At 42.7% G+C, this 23904-nt stretch overlaps 1 protein-coding gene across 1 annotated transcript in view; it reads left to right on the plus strand.

Annotated features, from left to right (window-relative positions):
• LOC125458092 (ran-binding protein 17-like) overlaps nucleotides 1-23904 on the plus strand; it is a 1334110-nt gene that overhangs the window by 1195991 nt on the left and 114215 nt on the right. The window contains exon 25 of the mRNA XM_059650767.1: nucleotides 7761-7927. Coding sequence (XP_059506750.1) covers nucleotides 7761-7927 — 167 coding nt within the window. The remainder of the gene's footprint in view (nucleotides 1-7760; nucleotides 7928-23904) is intronic.

Raw genomic sequence — 23904 nt, forward strand, 5'->3', positions numbered from 1 at the left:
TACCTCTGAAAGATACACTTTCCATAGAATGAATGCAGTGGAAATTCACTAGTCTTATATGGAAAGTGACAAGACTGTCCCATGAGGAGAGTTTGTTTTGACTGAGCCTGTATTCACTAGAGTTTAGAAGGAGAGGGGATCTGATTAAAATGCATAAAGTTCTCACAGGGTTGGATATACTAGATGCAGGGAAGATGTTTTCCTTAGTTAGAGAGTCTCAGGATATGGTGTGGACATTTAGGACTGAGATGGTATTGCGGATTTCCACTCAAAATGTAGTGAACTTGTGGAAATCTCTAACTCAGAAGACTGTGGAGACCAAGAATATCTTCAAATGATAGGTATATTTTTAGATTTAAAGGCATTGAGAGGTATGAGGCGAAAGTGGGAATGTGGCATTGAGATCAACAATTGGCCATAAACAGCAGAACAAGCTGGAAGGGCTGAACAACCTACGCTATTCCTAGTTTCTTTTGTTATTTGACACTTCTATGAGATATGATACTGAACATTTTTTACTTCAAAGTTATTTTTCAAAGGCTCTACTTATTCCGACTGCTTACCAGTTTTGCTAATGGGTCAAGTCTGTGCATGATGGATTCAGGTAAAATGGATATAGCTTTTGCATTGGGGGTATAGAAGGGGTATGAGGAAATGCAGACTATAGGTAGGTATATGGGGATGTGAGTGGGCGTCATGGGATCATGAAGTAGGAATGGGAAGTAGTAGAGGAGATGATGGGTGAGGGCTGGATGGATCTAAGTTCAATGGATCTAACAGCCATGTAGAGGAAAAACTCAAGGCTAGCCTGTTAACAAGCCTACCTCAGCATCTGTCTGCCTCTGTCACTGCTTTGGGCATGGCTGGGGAGGTGGCAGATTCAAACCTTGAAATCCATTTCTCCTCGCAACAAAGTAATTGTGGGAGTAGGAGGAGATTATGGGTTTGTGTTCAACTTGCTTTTGAATAGAGGGAAGGATCCAGCCCAGCATTTAGGGAGACTTTGATATGTTGGGAATGTTCGAATCAATTAGCTGTGCAGTATAATCTAGACGTTCACATCAGAAAGTGTCTGTGTGTTGTGATAGAGGATGAACCAGAATGTTTATATCTGTGATAACAAAGCGTGGAGCTGGATGAACAGCATCTTAGGAGAACAAAAGCTTACGTTTTGGGCCTAGACCCTTCATCAGACTTGGATGATCTGCTGTTTTAATGAAATAAGGATGTTATGCAATTAAATTGCAATGTTTGATTCAAATATCACCAGGTCTGTCCACTTAGAATGATTGAGTTAAATTATATGTTTACTAAATGGAATTCCTGCAATTCTTTCAGTGCTTTGAAAATCACCTGTTCACTTGCCTGTGAAAGCTATTATTCAGTGACCTGGATTATTCTTTGCATTTGTAGATCAGTTGCCTTTGTTTAATATGCATGTATATATTTTTTTACAAAGACCAGTTCAATGTTCCTCCTTTCTATGTGGAAAGCTAAACAGTGATGCAATATTGGGAGTTCACCTAGAATTATAAGGTCATAAGGTATGGAAGTAGATGTTGGACCATTGATTTCAAACAGTGGGAGTTCCTTGGTCGACTTCTAAGTACCGTGGAGGAACTGTGGAAACCCATAAAATATACAAACACTGTTTATGCCTTTTTTCAATGGATCTTACAGCAACATTATAGCAGACATGGAAGAACCATTGGTGTTTAATAATAATACCAGGAGGGATGATAAGAATACCAGCTCTGGGCTGAGGGGAAAACCAAAGTGAATGCATCCAGAGGTGAAATTTGAGAGATATTGGCCCTTTGGAGGATTACTAATATCTGTCAGGAAGAAAAGAGATGACAAGATCCGGGCAGCAATGAGGAGAGAGGAATTGGCAGCACCAAGACAAGGGGAGAACAGTTACATGACAAAACTGAGGGGAGAATGAAGGTCTGACAGCAGGTGAGAACATATGCTAACACTCACTTAATTGGAAATATTTAATGGCAGAATACCAATATTCTGATAATGGTCTACAAGAAAGTAGTACTCCCTTCCTCCCGCCCCTCAACAACTTATCTTTCAATTCCTCCCACTTCCTACAGACAAAGGGCGTGGCCATGGGTACCCACATGGCCCAAGCTATGCCTGCCTCTTTATAGGAACAATCCCTCATGAAACAATCCCTCTTCCAAAGCTACACTGGTCCTGTTCCCCACCTCTTCCTCCATTACATTAGTGACTGTATCGGCGCCGCCTCGTGCTCCCACGAGGAGTTTGAACAGTTCATCGACTTAGCTAACACCTCCCACCCCAACCTTAGGCTCATCTGGACCATCTCTCTCCTTCTCCTTCCTGGACCTGTCTGTCTACATCTCTGGCATCCACCTGGAAAATGATATCCATTTCAAACCTACCGACTCCCACAACTACCTAGAATACACCTCCTCTCACAGACCTTCCTGCAAAAAGGCTATCCCCTATTGCCAACTCCTTCACCTCCGCCACATCTGCTCCAGAGAGGAGGCATTCCACTCCCGAACATCCCAGATGTCCTCTTTTTTCAAGGACCACAACTTCCCCTCCACAGTGGTCGAAAATGCCCTCAACTGTGTCTCCCACATTTCCCACAACTCATCCCTCACACCCCTTCCCCGCAATAACAACAAAAACAGAATCCCTATTGTCCTCACGTACCACCCCACCCACCTCTGGGTCCAGCGCATCATCCTCCAACATTTCTGCCATCTGCAATCTAACCTCCACTACCAAAGACATTTTTCTCTCCCCACCCTTATCTACTTTCCAGAGGGACCACTCTCTCTGTGACTCCCTTGGCCGCTCCACACTCCCCTCCAGCTGCACCACCCCCGGCACTTTTCCCTGCAGCCGAAGCAAGTGCTACACCTGTCCCTACACCTCTCCCCTCACCCCCATCCCAGGGCCTAAGAAGACCATCCACATCAAACAGATAGAACATAGAACATTACAGGACAGTACAGGCCCTTCGGCCCTCGATGTTGTGCCAACCTGTCATACCGATCTCAAGCCCATCTAACCTACACGATTCCATGTACGTCCATATGCTTATCCAATGACGACTTAAATGTACCTAAAGTTGGCAAATCTACTACCGTTGCAGGCAAAGCGTTCCATTCCCTTACTACTCTCTGAGTAAAGAAACTACCTCTGAGATCTGTCCTATATCTTTCACCCCTCAATATAAAGCGATGCCCCCTCGTGCTCGCCGTCACCATCCTAGGATAAAGGATCTCCCTATCCACCCTACCTAACCCTCTGATTATTTTATATGTCTCAATTAAGTCACCTCTCAACCTTCTTCTTTCTAATGAAAACAGCCTCAAGTCCCTCAGCCTTTCCTCGTAAGACCTTCCCTCCATACCAGGCAACATCCTAGTAAATCTCCTCTGCACCCTTTCCAAAGCTTCCACATCCTTCTTATAATGCGGTGACCAGAACTGTACACAATACTCCAAGTGCGGCTGCACCAGAGTTTTGCACAGCTTCACCATAACCTCTTGGTTCCGGAACTCGATCCCTCTGTTAATAAAAGCTAAAACACTGTATGCCTTCTTAACAGCCCTGTCAACCTGGGTGGCAACTTTCAAGGATCTGTGTACATGGACACCGAGATCTCTCTGCTCATCTACACTGCTAAGAATCTTACTATTAGCCCTGTACTTTGCCTTCTGGTTACTCCTACCAAAATGCATCACCTCACACTTGACCGCATTAAGCTCCATTTGCCACCTCTCAGCCCAGCTCTGCAGCTTATCTATGTCTCTCTGCAACCTACAGCATCCTTCATCACTATCCACAACTGCACCGACCTTAGTGTCGTCTGCAAATTTACTAACCCATCCTTCTCCGCCCTCATCCAGGTCATTTATAAAAATGACAAACAGCAGTGGAGCCAACACCGACTCTTGTGGTACACCACTAGTAACTGGTCTCTAGGATGAACATTTCCCATCAACTACCATCCTGTGGCTTCTTTCAGCAAGCTAATTTCCGATCCAAACTGCTATATCTCCCACAATTCCATTCCTCCGCATTTTGTACAATAGCCTATTGTGGAGAACCTTATCGAACGCCTTGCTGAAATCCATATACACCACATCAACCGGTTTACTCTCATCTACCTGTTTGGTCACCTTCTCAAAGAACTCAATAAGGTTTGTGAGGCATGACGTTCCCTTCACAAAACCGTGCTGACTATCCCTAATCAATTTATTCTTTTCTAGATGATTATAAATCCTATCCCTTATAACCTTTTCCAACACTTTACCAACAACTGAGGTAAGGCTCACTGGTTTATAATTACCAGGGTTGTCTCTACTCCCCTTCTTGAACAAGGGAACCACATTTGCTATCCTCCAGTCATCCGGCACTATTCTTGTAGACAATGACGAGTTAAAGATCAATGCCAAAGGCTCAGCAATCTCCTCCCTGGCTTCCCAGAGGATCCGAGGATACATCCCATCCGGCCCAGGGGACTTATCTATCTTCACCTTCTGAAGGATTTCTAATACCTCTTTTGTGTGAACCTCAATCCGACCTAGTCTAGTAGCCTGTATCTCAGTATTCTCCTCGACAACATTGTCGTTTTCTAGAGTGAATACTGTTGAAAAATATTCATTTAGCGCTTCCCCTATCTCATCTGACTCCACGCACAACTTACCATTACTATCCTTGATTGGGTCTAATCTTACTTTCGTCATTCTTTTATTCCTTAAATACCTATAGAAAGCCTTAGGGTTTACCCTGATCCTATCCGCCAACAACTTCTCATGTCACCTCCTGGCTCTTCTGAGCTCTCTCTTTAGGTCTTTCCTGGCTACCTCGTAGCCCTCAAGTGCCCTAACTGAGCCTTCACATCTCATGTTCACCTGTACATCTGCTAATGTGGTATACTGTATCTGCTGTTCCCATTGTGGCCTCCTCTACGTTGGGGAAATCAAGCGATGGCTTGGGGACCGCTTTGCGGAACACCTACGCTCAGTTCACAACAAACGGCCCAGTCGTGGACCATTTCAACTCCCGCTCCCACTCCTTAGACAACATGTCCATCCTGGGTCTCCTGCATTGCCACAATGACACCACCCGAAAGCTGCAGGAACAGCATTTCATATTTCGCTTTGATACCCTTCGACTGCAGGGTTCCCATGTGGATATCACAAGCTTCAGAATCTCCCCTCCCCCTACCCCATCCCAAAACCAGCCCAGCTAGTCCCCGCCTCCCCATTCCTCCCACCTCAAGTCCCACCCCCATCTCCTACCCACCAACCTCACCCTGCCTCCTTAACCTGTCCATCCTCCCCGGACCAACCTATCCCCTCCCTAACTCCCCACCTACATTCACCTTCACTGGCTCCAACCCCGCCTCTTTGACTTGTCTATCTCTTCTCCACCTATCTTCTCCTTCATCCATCTTCTAACCACCTCCCCCTCTCTTCCTATTTATTTCAGAATCCCCTTCTCTTCCCCCATTTCTGAAGACAGGTCTTGACCTGAAACGTCAGCCTTCCTGTTCCTATGATGCAGTTTGGCCTGCTGTGTTCATCCAGCTCTATACCATGTCATCTCAGTACTCCCTTCCTGATGTGTTACAAGGCTCCCTGTAACAAACATAGTTCCAAAGCACCTCTATATAATTCAATCTGAACAAGTCAGCTGTGCCTGACACATGGAAAAGATACAAAGCATTTTGAGGTCTGTTCTCAGAGGCTTATTTTACACAAATTCCTCTAATGCTTCCCCACCTAAATTTGCACTTTCCATCTCGGATAGACTAGTAATAACAAACCACCCATTAAAGAGTGAGGAAAAAGACCCAAATCGGGAGCACCTGATTGCTCCTTGCCCCACCTTAACCCAGCAACCAGGAACAAACAGCTAAGTCCTTACATCTGTGTCCCTCTTAGTGTACCACATAGCATTGCTATGCTGTGAATTCTAAACTATGACCCATGAACTAAAGCCCGAGCTATTCAACCTTGCAATCCCTAGTCCTTGATGCTATAGTATAGTGAGAAGTACCAAAACAGCACTGAAGTATACCAATTGGAGTATGATAATCATGAGAAGGTAAGTGAAGTGTGCTAGGCTGAGAGTGAGATCTGTGAGAGGAAGAATCAAGAGCTGTGGGATGAAAGTGAAGAGTGCTAGAACAAGAATGAAGACCGCCAGAATAATTGTGATGAGTATGAGAGGAAGACTTAAGAATGAGCAGGACAGTGACTAGCATCAGGATGAGACAATAGACAATAGGTGCAGGAGTAGGCCATCTGGCCCTACGAGCCAGCACCACCATACATTATGATCATGGCTGATCATCCACAATCAGTATCCTGTTCCTGCCTTATCCCCATGACCCTTGATACCACTATCTTTAAGAGCTCTAGCTATCTCTTTCTTGAAACTATCCAGAGACTTGGCCTCCACTGCCTTCTAGGGCAGAGCATTCCATATGTCCACCACTCTCTGGGTGAAGAAGTTTCTCCTCAACTCTGCTCTAAATGGCCTACCCCTTATTTTTAAACTGTGTCTTCTGGTTCTGGACTCCCCCATCAACAGGAACATACTTCCTGCCTCCAGATTGTCCAATCCCTTAATAATCTTATATACCTCAATCAGATCCCCTCTCATCCTCCTAAGCTCAAGTGTATACAAGCCTAGTCGCTCCAATCTTTCAACATATGATAGTCCCGCCATTCTGGGAATTGACCTCGTAAACCTATGCTGCACTCCCTCAATAGCCAGAACGTCCTTCCTCAAATTTGGAGACCAAAACTGCACACAATACTCCAGGTGCGGTCTCACCAGGGCCCCGTACAGCTGCAGAAGGACCTCTTTGCTCCTGTACTCAATTCCTCTTGTTATGAAGGCCAGCATGCCATTAGCTTTCTTTACTGCCACCTGAGAGTAAAGAACATCAGTGGATGAATAAGAAGCACTGGAATTAGAGTGAAGACCAGTAGTAGAAAAAGGAACCTTGATGAATACTAGAAAAATAGTGAGAAGGACCAGTAGATGAAAAGACTGAATACCATATAATGGAGAGCACTTGCAGATACTAGCATGGGATAGGTTACTATCATTGAGATGAGGAGTAATTGTCTACTGTTGCAAGGATCCCGGTTCTTATTGGTGTGCAAAATCGTTTTATTAGTGCAGAAGAATTGAGAAATAGATTGAAAATGTTCTGTTTTAATAAGAATGATAAAATTCCAAAACCTTTTGGTGTTTATTAATGATAGATTGTTTTAATTGAATTTATTATCTGACAGTGAGCATCAGTAATGGTTTATTCACCTGTGTTCTTGAATTTGGGGTCCTGCATTGTCATTGTTCATGTGACTTAGAGCTACATGGTAAATAGCTGAAGTTTATTATAGGAAATGCCTTGGATACTGAGCTTTAATGTTCCACACTACTGCACCATGATTGCCATGTGGTGATTGCTTCCCAAACTCTACGAATGAAGTTTATGATCCCAGTGAGCATGCTGAACCCATCAGTATTTGTGGGATCAGTCCGTGTGTACCTCATTATCATGCTGCAACTCCATAGCACCTAGAGCACCAATCTGCTTATTACTGTCTCCCATGCACCTTATCTCCCAAAAGTCTTTCCCCAACCCCAGACATTGTCCTATTCACTCCCCTACAAGGACAGTTGATCAGCAAAAAAGGGTATTACAGTCCCTCAATTTTTCTGATTGCCTTGCTGTTTTCCTGCAGATACGGAGATCTCGTCTGCTTGCTGTGCGAGTTTGGATTATGTTGTCACATACCTCTTCAAACAGCTGGCAAAAAGTAACAAAAAATCTCTGAGAATGAGACAGGTGGCACAAGAAGGGGAGCGATTGCTATGCACCATGCAGCAGAACTCTGAGATTCTACAACAGGTAACTGGTATTGATGAAAACTGCTGAATCAGGTAACAGAAATTCCAGTATCATATGAGTCTTTGACATCAAATAACATCGGTTGCCATTTTACCCTATGTGTTTATAACTCCAATTAAACTTTATTACACTAATGTCCGTTAATGATCATCCCTGCTATTGAAGACATTTGCCATCTGAGAATACTTGTTCAGTCACCTTTCATTCTTCCTATATTTCAGTGATGCTTCATAACTGTGATTAATTTCGTTTTTATATTGATACATCTGAAGTACCTCCTATAATATAAATGATAAGATAAATCAGAACTCATTGAATACGTAGCACAAGACTTAGGATTTACAAAACTCTGAATTCTTGGAAGAAAGGATCACTGAGAAATGGGGAGGCAATTGCTGGAATGGAATTATCACTAAACTATTAATCTAGAACCCCAACTAATGTTCTGGGGACCTAGGTTCAAATTTGAATTCAGTGAAAATCTGGATTTAAGAATCTAATGATGACCTCAGAACAACTGTTAATTGTAAGGAAAAACCCTGATTCACTAATGTCTGCCATCCTTGCTTGGTCTCCCACTCAAGCTAGCATCAAGCTAGGGTATCAACCCTGGTTCAATGGAGAGTGCAGGAGTGCATGCCAAGATCACCACTAAGCATACCTTAACATGAGATGTCAACCTGGTGAAGCTGTAAAACTGGACTACTACTGCATGCCAACAACAGAAGCAGCAAGTGACAAACAGAGCCAAGTGATTTTACAACCGACAGATCAGATCTAAACTCTACAGTCCTGCCACATCCAGTCATGAATGGTCAATTAAATAACTCAATGGAGGAGGAGATTCAACAAATATCCCCATCTTCAATAAAGGAAAGACCTAGTGCCAGTGCAAAAAAAAAGTCAGAAGTATTTTCCAAAATCTTCAGCCAGATGTGCTGAGTAGATCATCCATCTTGACTTTCTTCAGTCGTCCCAGCATCACAGATGTCAGTCCTCAACCAATTTGATTCAGTTCTAGTGATCTCAAGAAATGTAGGATACTGTAAAGGCTATGGACCCTGACAACATTCTGACGATAGCACTGAGGATTTGTGCTCCAGAACATGACACGCTTTTAACCAAGCTGTCCCAGTACAACTAAAACACTGGTATCCACCTGACAATGTGGAAAATTGCCCAGGTATGTCCAGTACACAAAAAGTAGGACAAATCCAACTTGGCCAATTAGTGCCCCTTCAGCCCACTTTTGATCATCAGTAAAGTAATAGAAGATGTGATTAATGGTGCTATCAAGCAGTATCTGCTCAACAGTATCCTGCTCACTGACATCCAGTTTGGGTTCTTCCAGGGCCAATGAGCTCCTCAGCTCATTATAGCCTTGGTTCAAACATGGCTGAATTTAAGTGGTAAAGTGAAAATGACAGCCCTTAACGTCAGGGCCACTTTTGACCAAGCATAGCATCAAATAACTTTAGCAAACTGGAATCATTGGAATGGGGGTGGGGCAGCGTGCAGAGAACTCACCGCTGGTTGGAGTCATTCTTGGTACATCAGATGATGGTTGTGGTTGTTTGAGGTCAGTCATCTCAGCTTCAGGGCCTATCCGCAGGTGTTCCTCAGGATAGTGTCCTCGGTCCAACCATCTTCAACTACTTCATCAGTGACCTTGACTCCATCATAAGATCAAACATGGGATGTTCCCTGATGAGGGTACAATATTCAACAGCATTCATAACTCTTTGGATATTGAAACAGCCCATATTCAAATGCAGCAAGACCAGGACAATATCCAAGCTTGGTCTGAAAACTGGCAAGTAAAATTCTCGCTACACAAATGCCAGACAATAACTGTCTCTAGTTAGAGACAATTTAACCACTGCCCTGCGACATTCAGTGGTGTCATTATAGTTGAATGCTCCACTATCAACATCCTGGGATTACCATTGACCAGGAACTCAAATGGAATCACAATATAAATACAGTGGTTACAAGAGCAGGTCAGAGGCTAGGAATATTGCAGCAAGTCACTCTCCTCCTGACTGTCCAAAACCTGCCCACCACCTACAAGGCACAAGTCAGGGGTGTGATGGAATACTTGCCTGGATGGGTTCGGCCTGAACAATACTCAGGAAACTTGACACCCTTCAGAGCAAAGCAGCCTGCTTATTTGGCACCGCACCAAATACCATCTATTGTCACGTGTACTGAGATACAGTGAAAAGTATTGTTTTGTGTGCTATCCAGACAAATCATATTTTACGTAAGAATATCAGGATAGTCGAACAGAATGCTGAATATAGTGTTATAGCTACAGAGAAGGTGCAGGGAAAGATCAATTTTAATATAGGTCAGTTCAAACATCTGACAACAGGGGGAAGAAGTTGTTCTTGAATCTGTGTGTATTTGTTTTCAAACTTTTGTATTTCATTTTCCCAATGAAAGGGTGTGGAAGAGAGTATGACCAGGTGTGAGGGGTCTTTGGCTGCTTTCCTGAGGCAGCGGGACGTATAGATGGAGTCCATGTTTGGAAGGCTGGATTGCATGATGCACTGGGTTGCATTCACAACTCTCTAATTTCTGGTGCTCCTGGGCAGAGCAGCTGCCATGTCAAGGGCAATGCTAACAAATGGGGACTAAATGCTGGCTCAGCAAACAGCGCCAATGTTGCACAAGTGAATTTTTAAAATTCTGTGATGCATCCGGACTCATCTATGAAATTGATGAGTCATTGTGGACATGCCAAATTTCCTTAGCCTTCTGAAGGAGTAGAGACAGTGGTGTGCTTTCTTGACTTGTAGCATTGACGTGGATGGACCAGGACAGATTGTTGGTAATATTTAATCCTAGGAACTTAAAGCTCATGACCATGTGCACCACAGCACCATTGATACAAACACTCAGCTTCATGAAGTCGATAACCAGCTTCTTTGTTTTGCTGACGTTGAGGGAGAGATTGTTGTCTTTACACTATGCTATTAAGCTCCCTATATCTTTCCTATATTCTGTCTTGTTGATGTTTAAGATCCCATCCATTACAGTGGTGTAATCAGCAAACTTGTAAATGGAATTAAGGTAGAATTTGGCCACATAGTTGTATAAGGAGTATAGGAAAGGGCTACGTATGCAGCCTTGCAGGGAGCAGTGTTGAGGATTATCGTGGAGGAGGTGTTGTCGCCTGTCCTTACTGACTGCGGTCTGTGGGTCAGGAAGCCAAGGATCCAGTTGCAGCATAACGAGCAGAGTCCTAGGTCTCTGAGTTTGGAGATGAGCTTACTTGTAATTATGGTGTTAAAAGCTGAGCAAAAGTCAATAAATAAGAGTCTGACATGAGTGTCTTTGTGAACTAGATGTTCCAGGGATGAGTGAAGGCCAACGAGATGGCGTTTGCCATGGACCTGATGCAACAGTAGGCTAATTGTAGTGGATCATGGCTATGTGGGAAGCTGGAGTTGCTGTGTGCCATTACTAACCTCATAATGGCCCTTTATAATGGTCGATGTCAGAATCACTAGGTGGTAATCATTAAGGCACACAACCTGATTTTTCTTTGGCAAGGGGATGATAGTAATCTTCTTGAAGCAGATGGGAACCTCAGATCAGATTAAGGAGAGATTAAAGATGTCTGAAAATGCTCCCAAACGCTGCTCCATATAGAATCTGAATGCACAGCCAGGACTCCATCTGGGCCAGCTGCTTTCTGTGAATTTGCTGTCAAGAAGGCCAATCTGATGTGGTAGTGACTGTGGCTACAGGTGCACCTGAGGCTATCGTGACAGGTGACATAATTTCCAAAATGAACATAGAATGCATTGAAGTCATTGGGGAGGAATGCATTGTTGCCAGCAATTCTACTCGACTTCACTTTGTAGTGTGCTATATCGTATAAGCCTCATATTTGGCAGCCATGAGTTCACATCCCATCATGACGGCAGAGGGGAGTTTAAATCTTTAAGTATAAATCAAAAATACAAAGCTAATTTCAGTAGTCATGGTTCTTAGGAAACTGGGTTGTTATTAAAAACAGTGATCAGAGATGATGGGGACTGCAGATGCTGGAGAATCCAAGATAACAAAGTGTGGGGCTGGATGAACACAGCAGGCCAAGCAGCATCTTAAGAGTGCAAAAGTTGACGTTTCGGGCCTAGACCCTTCATCAGAAAATCTAGGCCGGAAAAGTCAGCTTTTGTACTCCTAAGACGCTGCTTGGCCTGCTGTGTTCATCCAGCCCCACACTTTGTTATCTGTTATTAAAAACCCACCTTTTATCAGACAATTTTGCACAGTCCGATGTATATACATCTCCAGACTGACCACAATAACATGGGTTAATTTTTGACCGTCGTCTGAAGTAGTTCAGAAGTCACTCAATTATATTGAACCACTGCAAGAGAATTGAATATGCATAAAATCAGATGGACCATCTGGCATCAACCGTGGCATCGGAAAAAACAAGGACAGACTCTTACCAATCAACCCTGTAAACACCTCCTCCTTAACACCCAGCGAATTGTGCTAAATTTGGGAGAGCTGTCTCCTACACAGGTCAAGCAACATCCTGACGCTCTTACTCACCAGATATTATGCTACTGCCATCCCACCAGCAGCACTTTTTGGTATGTCCTGTCCTGTTGACAGGATAAACCTACCAATTGTTGTACATACTGGTGTATAATTGGGAAGGAGGGATCTTTGGACTCCTGAACATTGTCACCCAGATGTCTCATGGCATCAGATCAAACATTGGCATGGAGATCTCCTGCTACTCACCATCTTAGCTTCAGCTGATGAATGACTTAGAAGAGACATTGAGAGTAGTTGAGACAGAAATCTCCAGAATGTGGTTAAAGTCAGTCAAGGATTAGAGGTTACCTGGCTGGCAAAGGAAGAATGAAACAGGGCATCTAGAGTAAAGTAGTAGCTTTGGACTGGTTCACGGAGAATTAATTGTCTACTGAAGGAACTGAATAAAATTTAACAATGACGTGTCATTGTTGAGCATGCTCCGTGGGAGATCTTTTCTGTAGTTCTGTACTATAAATAGCCTTCTGAATTGTGTTTAGATCATATTGCTTCTAGTTTGTTATAGTTGTAAAACTTGAAATTTTCTGTGATACTTCCATTCAAACGCTGGAAATTTTAAAGGTTATCAGTCTGTACAACGAGGACGCTGCTGGCCATCAGCAGCAGCAGAATTGTATTCAACCACAATCCATAACCTCATCCATTGCTGTATCATCACCATCAAACCCAGAGACCAACTTCAGTTCAATGAAGAGTGCAGAATGACTGGAGTATCACGAGGCATACATAACCTGAGATATCAATCTAGGGTGACGCTACAGTAAAGGACTACATGCATGCTATATGCAGAGCAATGCAAACAGCAGGTCAAATTTAAACTCTGAAGTCTTGCCACATCTAGCCATGAATGGTGTTAGACAATTTAATAATGAACAGGAGTTATGAGAACCAAGAATGTGAGCGTAAAAATCAAGGGTGAAACATTTGCAACCATTTTCAGCCTAAAGTGCCAAGTGGATGAGCCGTCTCAGCCTCCTTCTTTGTTCTCAAATGCCAATTCGTAGTCAATTTGATTCACTCTACTTGATGTGAAGAAATAACTTAAGACCCCAAATGCAACAACAGTCCTATCCCCATTTCGGCCGTAGTCCTGAAGAATTATGCGAGAACTAACTAGTTCCTAATCTAAGATTTTCCAGCAAATCTGCAATACCTGTACCTGCCCAACAATGAGGAAAATTGCCCTTCATAGAAATCTCACAGTTTGGAAACAGGGCATTTGGCCCAAAAGTACACACAGACCTTCTGAAGAGCTAGCTACACAGATCTATCCCTACATTTCCCATAGCTAATGTATCTAACCTACACATCCCCGAATACTGTGGACAATTTAACATGGCCAATCCACCTAACTTATATATCTTTACCCTGTTACATCACTTCCACATAAAGCAGGAAGAATTCAGTGCAATCAAGCAGTCCAGCCACATGTTTAAGATGTTTGAGTTCCAGCTGTAAAGTCAAATTTTCTTTGCCCAATGCAAGGATGGCACTGAAATGAGAAGAGGACAAAGGAAGTATTTCAAAGACCCGCTGAAAGCTTCCTTCAAGAAATGCAACAGTAGAATTCAAGCAAGATAAATGTAAAGTGGTGCACTTGGGAAAGACAAACCACATAAGGGGAGACTCAATGAATGGTAGGACCCTCGGAATCACTGAGGATCAGAAGGATATTAGTGTGTAATGCAGCCTTAAGGTATCAGGACAGGTGGTTAAGAAGGCATGTGGGATACTTGCTTTTTCAGTCAAGAGCAGGGTGTTATGCTGGAACTGTACAAATATTAGTTAGAGCACAGCTTGAGTATAAGTATTGTGTACACTTCTGGATTCCACATAGGATGGATGTGATAGCACTGGAAACAGTGCAGAGGAGATTTACCAGATGTTGCCTGGGCTGGAGAGTTTCAGTTATGAAGAGAAATTGGACAGACTGGGGTTGCTTTCCTTGGAGCAGAGGAGGTTGAGCAGGGACATGACTGAGATGTATAAAATTGTGAGGGGTGTAAATAGGACAGCCAGGAAGAAACTTCTCTCCTTGATGGAGGAATTAAAGACCAGGGGCACTGATGTGCATTAAGGGGTAAAAGATCTAGAGGAGATGTAGGGAAAAACATTTTCACCCAGAGGATGATGAGGAACTGGAACTCACTGCCTGTAGGGTGTGGAGGCAGGAACACTCAACTTTTAGGAAGTATTTAGATGTGCACGTGTGATGCCATACATACAAGATATGATCCAAGTGTTGGAAAATATGTTTAGAATAGTTACGTGCTTGTTTTTGATTAGTGTGAGTGTGATGGGCCGAAGGGCCTTCTTCTGTGCCGCAGACTTCTATGACTCTACAACACTGATAATGTAGAGTCATTGAGTAATACAGCATGAAAACGGACCCTTTGACCTCAACTGATCCATGCTGACCATGGTGCCCACCCGGCTAGTTCCAATTGCCTACATTTGGCCCATATCCCTTTAAGTCCTTCCCATCCGTGTACCTATCCAATTTTTTTAAAAATGTTGCTATTGTACCTGCCTTAACCACTTTTCCTGGCAGCCTATTCTATATGTGCACCATTCTCTGCGTGAAGAAGTTGCCCCTCAGGTCGTTCTTAAATCTATCTCTTCTCATCTTAAACCTATGCCCTCTATTTTTTAATTCTGCATCCCTTGGAAAAAGACTATATGCATTCATCCTATCAATGCCCCTCATGATTTGATACACCTGAATAAGGTCATCCCTCATTCTCCTACATTTCAAGGAGAAAAGTTATTTCCTGGCCAAAGTCTCCTTATACTTCAGGCCTAATAGTCCCGGCAACATCCTCATAAATCTTCTTTGCGCACTTTACAGTTTAACTGTGTCTTTCCAATAACAGGGTGGAAAAAAACTATACACAATGCTCCAAGTCCAGCCTTACAAATGACTTATAAACTGTAACATAACATCCCAACTCCTATACCCAGTGCCTCGACCAATGAAGGCTAGCTAAATGGCTTCTTCACCGCCCTTTCTACCAGTGATGCCATTTTTAACTAACAATGTACTTATATCCTAGGTCCTTCTGTTCCATAGCACTCTTCATCCTCTTACCATTTACTGTATAAATCCTACCTTGGTTTGACCTTTCCAAAATGCAATACCTCATACTTATTTGTATTGAATTGTACTTGCCATTTCACAGCCCCATCTAATCAAGATCCCTTTGTAATTTTTGACAACCTTCTTCCCTATCAATGATACATCCTAATTTTGTATCATCTGAAAACTTACTGATCATGCCTAGTACATTCACATCCAGATCATAGAGCTGTACAGCATAGAAAGAGACCCTTCGGTCCAATTTGTCTAAGCCGTGAAGTTATGCTCCAGCTATAGAAAAGCTTGGTTCGGCCACACCTGGAGTATTGTGTCCAGTTCTGGTCACCTCATTACAGGAAAGATGTGACTTGATAGAGGTGTACAAAATGATCAGAGGTATAGCTAGAGTAGCCAGCCAGAGACTTTTCCTAGGGTGGAGGTGGCTTTTATCCGAAGACTTTGTTTTAAAGTGAAAGGAGGTAGATATCGGGGAGACGTCAGAGGTAGGCTCTTTACTCAGAGTGTGGTAGGGGCATGGAATGCAATGCCAGAGCGGGTAGTGGAGTTTGCCTCATTAGGGGCATTTAAGCAGCTATTAGATAGGCATATGGATGATAGTATAAGGTAGCGTTGGAGGTTAGATAAACCTTAGGTTTACAGTAAAAGTTCGACACAACATCGTGGGCCAAAGGGCCTGTTCTGTTCTATGTTCTATGCCAACCAGATATCCTAAACAAATCTAGCACCACTTGCGTGACTGCACCACTGTGCAGGACCTTGTCAAAGGCCTTACTAAAGTCCATGTCAACAACATCCACTGCCCTATCCTCAACCATCTTCTTGGTTACCTCTTTGAAAAACCCTAAAAGATTTTTTCAGACATCAAACGTTTCCTTTCTCCTCTTCTAATTCGAATGCCTTCCTTGAACTGGGCAAGGAAAATTTGTTTTCTCAGTTGGAGCTCAGACATCTTAAGTATATGGCTGGACTGCTTAGGCAATAAGTTGCCCTGGATTCCTCGTGCTTTATGTGGAAGGGACATAACAGAGTAATTCTCCATTTGTTGAATGGGTATTGGTATTGTAGATTTACTGGAAGACCTTAGATAAAGGAACAACTAGTTCTGGTGCAAATCTTCAGGATGGCTGGAATGAGGATAGATCTGTTATTGCATTCAGGTTTAAAATTATTTATTCACTTCAAGTGGAGTGGATCAAATTGGCTGAGAGTTGGCATCTGTGATGCTGGAGACCGAAGGAGGAGGTCGAGATGGCTCACCCACAGTAGGACACTCTTATTTCAAAGACGCTGACTTGGAAGAAGCTTCAACATGAAGGGAAGCAATTCTTTGAGAACACCCATTGCAAAAAGAAGTACGTAAAAGGAGCAAAAGAAAGGAATGCCAGCAATCTCTGGGCCAATAACCAATTCCACCTTCCAGAAACACCTGCCAAATGTGTGATTGGAGAGGTGGCCATAGGATTCAGCTCATCTGCCACACAAAGACCCATGGAACCCATGACCAGTGACACAGAATTTTCTAAGTTGCAAGACAATCTCAACAGTAAATGATGCCAATGATGCCTCTCAAACATCAGCAAAGCATTGAAAACTATTATCAATAATGCTATCCAAGACTACCAATGGCATTGTACTGTATGTGGCTGACATCACCTGGAGATTGTTACAACCAGTCCCTACGTGAGGTTCCCCAATTTGTTACTGTTTGAAATGGGATACTCCAAATCGTCAAGGTCCCGAATAAGGAATGATGAATTGATTCTCTTTTCTTATTCATTACTCATCCCTGCTTTAGTTGATCATAACAAGGTTAATTCAGAAAGAATCTCTTAAGGATACCTTTATCCCAGACCAAATCAATTCATGTTTTAAAAAAGTTTAAACAGGATATTTTGAGTTAATAAATGCATATTTATAAGTTACTCAACTCAAGAAGAAATAATAATGCAACACATAAACACACAGATTAGGAATAAGAAGTGAATCCAAAAGAATTTTAAAAGATATGTGACGTGTAGATAGTAGAACATTACACTGTTACAGTGTGCCCTACCAGTAGAGCTGATATTGGTAGTAGGACAGTTGATATCAAGATTCTTGGTTTTGCAAATTGTTTGAAATTCTGTCCTGTTTCCTTTTGACAATGGCTGACTAGCAGCACTTAGAATGAGAGAGTTCTTTTTTCCTTTACTGAAAATGGACAGGTGTTTAATGGCTATCCTGAAACTGTAAGCTTAATTGCATATTACCCTGTCATGTCACTAACACACACAGATCAGCAGCTGCAGTAATTTTTAACTGTATTTTTGTATGTCCTTCACAGAGTAAAACTTAAATGCCTGCAAAAGATAAAAATGCCTTCCCCTACTGCATCCCTAAACCAGCCCAGTTCGTCTCCTCCCCCCACTGCACCACACAACCAGCCCAGCTCTTCCCCCCCACCCACTGCATCCCAAAACCAGTCCAACCTGTCTCTGCCTCCCTAACCGGTTCTTCCTCTCACCCATCCCTTCCTCCCACCCCAAGCCGCACCCCCATCTACCTACTAACCTCATCCCACCTCCTTGACCTGTCCGTCTTCCCTGGACTGACCGATCCCCTCCCTACCTCCCCACCTATACTCTCTCCACCTATCTTCTTTACTCTCCATCTTCGGTCCGCCTCCCCCTCTCTCCCTATTTATTCCAGTTCCCTCTCCCCATCCCCCTCTCTGATGAAGGGTCTAGGCCTGAAATGTCAGCTTTTGTGCTCCTGAGATGCTGCTTGGCCTGCTGTGTTCATCCAGCCTCACATTTTATCTTGCCTGTAAAAGATAGTTCCCTGCTGAGGGGAGGTGGGACAGTCAGCCTCTCACTATCTTTTCCATGTTAGCCTTTCTGTTTGAAATTCCCTGACTTTGTAGAGGTGTGACATTCCATGAATTCACATAGAATTCTCACATCAGTCATTGAATTTAAATCATCAAAATTGTTTATTCTGACTCATATATTATTTGCAAATTTTGATAATGCACCCTTTAGCTGAACTTGTACCCAAATAGTTGAGACACATTTTGAGCAACAGTGGTCATAGAATAGTACTCTGGAGGGTATAATTTTCTGTTACTGTTCTTAACTACTACTTTCTGATTCCTGTCTTCCAACTAGTTTTTAATCTAATCCCTCCCTAATACCATAGTTGCCACACACTTCACTGCAATTGGTGGGGTATCTTTCCAGGGATTTTCTTGCTCTCTTTGTTTTGTCTCTCCTAGAAGGTAGTATTTCTGGCGAGGTAGGTAGTTAGCAGAAGAGACAGGTGCTGGCATACTGTATTTATTTATAAGGAACAGAGTTCCAAGTAGCAACATGTTCTAGGAGCAAATTACACAAGCAGTAGGAATAGTTAAAAGTTTGGTGCTTATGTCCAACTGCTCATATGTTCCACATGTAGACATGGGCACCTACTTAAAGCCCATACAACTACTGTAGTAGAGATCATTTAGCCGACTGAGAGTCTGGCCATATGTCTGAAATGTTGTAAAGGGTACCCTAAAGGAATGTTAAGGGCCAGAGCTCACTACTATGTGGTTTTATAGCTTCATGATCATTACTAGCGTTTTCCTTGAAATCAATAGGACTCACCAAAATGAGTAATTCCAGCAAACAATTTCCTAATTTTAAATCCATTTTATTTTGCGATATTGCAAAAGGAGGTTTAATGTATCAAATTGTAATTGATTACGTTTTATTTTCAATATCTTGTCATTATTAGTCTGCATGTTGGCAGATCAGAGCCAACATTCATTTTCTTAATACTAGCTATAAATTGTCATGGGTTTCATGGGATTTCTTGTTAGAAGGAAACTTCACATTGAGAAAGATATCACTTCAATCCAAACTGTGTTTTTAGCTTATTCGGGTAATGCACTCAAGAGCAGACAATTTTAGTGAAACACTGGAACTGCAAACCAGAGCAGTTACACCAGTGGGTAGACAGGTTTATGTTTTTGGTTGGAACTGCTTTGCTGGAACTATTCGAACAAAAGGTCAGTTATGTGAAGAAGTGAAAAGTCTTGCATTTGTGAAACTTAACACTAAGGAAAGCAATCATGATGACTAAGCAATTTCACCGTTTTGCATGTTGCTGGACCTGAACTTAGCACTTTTTCTTTTGCTGCATTTCAGATTTCCGGTTGTTTTAGTTTCTCTCTCTGTTTACAGGTTAATCCATAGCTCGACCTAGAATTCAAGTGAGCTAATTCCTCCCTGTTTAAGAGTACATAAAAGCATGTTGCTTTTGTATGTTAAGTTCCAAAGGATAAATTCCCTTCCAATCATATTTTACACAGCTCTCTCCTACTATTCTTTAGGGTTAAAACATACACAGGATTCTTTTATAGATAACAAGGTGTAGAGCTGGATGAACACAGCAGGCCAAACAGCATCAGAGGAGTAGGAGGGCTGACATTGCGGGCCTAGACCCTTCTTCAGAAAGAAAGTTTTCAGAAAGAAGAACTTTCAGAGGTTCTCTTCACTCTGAGAGCTGACTGAGGCAGCTGGATCAGTATCAAAAACTCTCCACAGGCATATAAAAGGTGTCTTGGTGACGGTGTCTGTGGAGTCATTTCAGTGGTGACAAGAGAAAAGCACACTATTGGACAAATTTGCGCCCAACAGTTGTCTTTGAGATGAGGGTAAGCATTTCTGACATCATGCTATTATTTGAGAAGCTTGACTCATTTGATCCTACTGTTGAAGACTGGACCCAGTATGTGGAAAGAATGAGTTATATTTTCCAGGCAAATGTCAGCGGGGCAGATTAAAAGCAACGTATAATTCTCCTGACAGCTTGTGAACCTGCAGGTTTTTTTTTCGGTTATTAGGAGCTTAACATTCCCTGAGGCATCAACTTTCAAGAGTTGATGATTTAGTTAAGGAATATTATGATCCCAAGTTCTGAGACACTATCGGTTTTATTTGGCAATTCAAGAACTGGGGAAAGCATATTGGGTGTTTTGACTAGCTTAAGATGTTTGGCAGAGGCATGTAACTTTGGTTTAACCCTTAATCGATGAAATCATAGAAACCCTACAATGTGGAAGCAGGCCATTTGGCCCCTCAGCTACACTCAAACCCTCTGAAGAGCATCCCATACAAACTGCCCTGACCCTGTATCCCTGCATTTCCAAGGCTAATCCACCTAGCCCACATATCCCTGGACACTACAGGCAATTCAGCATTGCCAATCCATCTAACCTGCACATCTTTAGACTGTGGGAGGAAACCAGAGCACCCAGAGAAAACCTCTGCAGACACAGGAAGAATGAGCAAACTCCATATAGACAATTAGCCAAGGCTAGAATCAAACCCAAGTCCCTGATGCTGTGAGGCAGCAGTGCTGATCACTGAGCCAGTGTGCTGCCTCTGTGGGATGCTGAGACAGTGTTTGGTATGTGGGATTAATGATGTGACCATGCAAAAACGCCTACTAGCTGAAGCCCAACTGGACTTCAAACAGGCACTAAAACTGGATTTATCATTGGAAAATGTGCCAAGTGGAGTATATGAGTTGCAGGGTATTCTGATGGAAATAGACACCCTCGCCAGTCCGACTAAGCTTGGAGAACACCATTTGAGTGAAGGCAATTGCACAGCCTCACTCAGGACATATGCAGAAGAGAAGAATTTTAGGTAAGCTCATCGCAAAGTCCCAAAACAAACCCAAGCCTCAGCCAAACAGTTAAAATTTTCTTCAGGATATTGACTGGCAAGCCATTGTAGTTGCGGCCAGTATTCAGACTCGAGACAACAAAAGAGCCCCAGTAGACTTGTATTGAGTGATCGGCCAGGATCCAGGAGAGCCCAAACCGTGGAAAAACCACCTACATCTGGTTTGGAACAGTGGAATCACTCAGCAATATCCAAATTAGGGCCGATCAAAATAAATGTCTGCTTAAATGGTCACCTGGTTCTAATAGAGGTCAATACCAGTGCAACCGTTTCAGTGATTGCAGAACCAGTCCTTAATAAAATTCACTATGGATTCCAACCCTTAAGTTTGCAGAAGACCTCGGCTAGACTGAGAAGCTATACCTGGGAACCTTTACAGATTAAGGTACAACTTTGGTTCCAGTCTGTATGAGAAATAGCTGGTTCAGTTACCATTGCTTACAGTAAAAGCCTCGGGCCCAAGCTTGATGGGGCAAAATTGGTTGAGAAAGATTCAGCTATATTGGCTCAACATTTTTCGATTAGAAAATGGCTGTCTGAGTGAAGTCTGAATTAAATATTTGGAAGTTTTTCAGGAAGGTCTACAGACTATCAAAGGAGCTAAATTCACCTTGCCTATTGACCAGGAAGCAATTCCACCATTCTGCAAGGCCCACTCAGTGCCATTTAACTTGTGAATAAAAGTAGAGGCAGAAATAGGAAGGCTGGAAAGCAAAGGAATCTTCAAACCAATCAAGTTTTCGGAATGGGTAGCACTGGTCGTACCGATTGTAAAGCTTGACAGGTCATTTAGGCTTTGTGGGAATTTTAAGCGAATGGTAAACTGCTTTTCAAAGTTGAATAAATACCTAATCCCTTGCACAGTGATTTTATATGCAAAGCTGGTAGGGTGGCCTTCCTTCGCAGAGCTGGATGTCATCTGTGCATTATTGCAATTGCGGTTAGACGGGAATTCCTAGATTTATGCTAAAACAAATACACATAAGGATTTGTATCATCATATGAGATTAGGTGGATTAGTAATGGGAAATGCAAGGAACAGGAATAGGGGCAGTGGGTGGGTCTGGGTGGGATGCAGTTCAGAAGGTTGTTGTGGACTCGATGGGTTAAATGACCTGCTTTCATGCTATAAGGTTTCTGTGGTTCTATTCCATGATTCTAATTCCATTAAATTTGTTAAGCATAATTTCATTTTGACAAAATCATGTTGGCTCTGCCTGGTTACATCAAACTTATCCAAGTTCCCCTGTTATAACAACTTTAATAATAACATGTTACATTTTTCCCTGAGACAGATATTAAGATAAGTGGCCTGTACTTTCCTTCCCGTTTTGAATAAAGAAGTTACGTTAGCTTTCTCCAATCTAAAAGAACCTTCCATGAAGCTAATGAGTTTTTGAAAATTAAAGCCAAGGCATCAATTCTCTCACTAGCTACTTCTTTTAAGATCCTAGGATCCTATCAGGGCTGGGGAACTTATCAGTTCACAGTTCCAGCAATTTACTCAGCACTTGAAATCACTCCACAGTGTTATTCTGGTCACCATCCTCTACAGTGATCTGGTCTCACCAGCCCAGAAAGGTTTGGTTACCCCCATCATCACCAGCTGTTTTTGTTTTGCCAGGAGCAAATCTTTTTATGTCAGTGTGAAGAAAGTCCAGAAAGTTTACAACCATACAGACTGTTCTAGTGGCAGCATCACTGGTGATGTTTTTGCCAGCAGGAGGTGGCTCAAGGATCCACATTTGCTAATGGCCTCCTGAACATTGTTCTAACTTGTAATTCTACACACTTAGAATGAGACCCTTTGACTGAAATTGACCTGAGGTATGGGCAGCACGGTCTTGTCCTCTTTGAGTAGCCCAAGCAGGAGTTGTGATCTGTTAAGATTACAAATTTATATCCGTAAGGATACTGTCAGAGCTTTTTCGCACCAAAGATAAATGTCAAACCATCCTTCTTTACGTGGTTGTATTTGCACTCCACATCAGGCAAAGCCTAGAAAGCATACATTATTAGACATTTACCTCCACTGGGCCATCTGTGAGCCAAGACTACCCTGATACTACATGGGGAGACGTCATATGTCAGCACCAGACCTCATTTGGGATCATGGTGGGCCAAGACCTTAGACAATGATAGCTGCTTCTTCACTTCCCTAAAGGCTACTTCTTGGCTACAAGGCCATTTCCAAGAGTGAACCTCTTTCAATGGCAGATGCAAGGGTGCCTGGATGGAGGCCAGGTTACATATGAACTTTCCATAATCATTCACCGATCCAAGAAAGGACCTAAGGTGCAGTACAAAAAGGAGCTGCCCCACCTTTGATCACGTTCCCTTTATCTTCCAACAGGTGTAACCTAGTCTTGTCAACTGTAGCCAGCTAGGTCACTTTGGGTGCCTGGAACACACGTTTTTCCCTGCTTAGGCATTTGCCTGCCTTGGAGAAATGTCTAAGGACTATGTCCCAGCTCTCTAAGTGCTCATTATTGGTCTTTCTTGTTATTAGCATGGCATCCTGATAAATGACAGCCTGGCGTAGACTTTGTAAAATGTTCTCCATTATCTGCTGAAAAATAGGATGG

This window comes from Stegostoma tigrinum, chromosome 13, assembly GCF_030684315.1.
Source record: "Stegostoma tigrinum isolate sSteTig4 chromosome 13, sSteTig4.hap1, whole genome shotgun sequence".
Taxonomy (NCBI): Eukaryota; Metazoa; Chordata; class Chondrichthyes; order Orectolobiformes; family Stegostomatidae; genus Stegostoma; species Stegostoma tigrinum.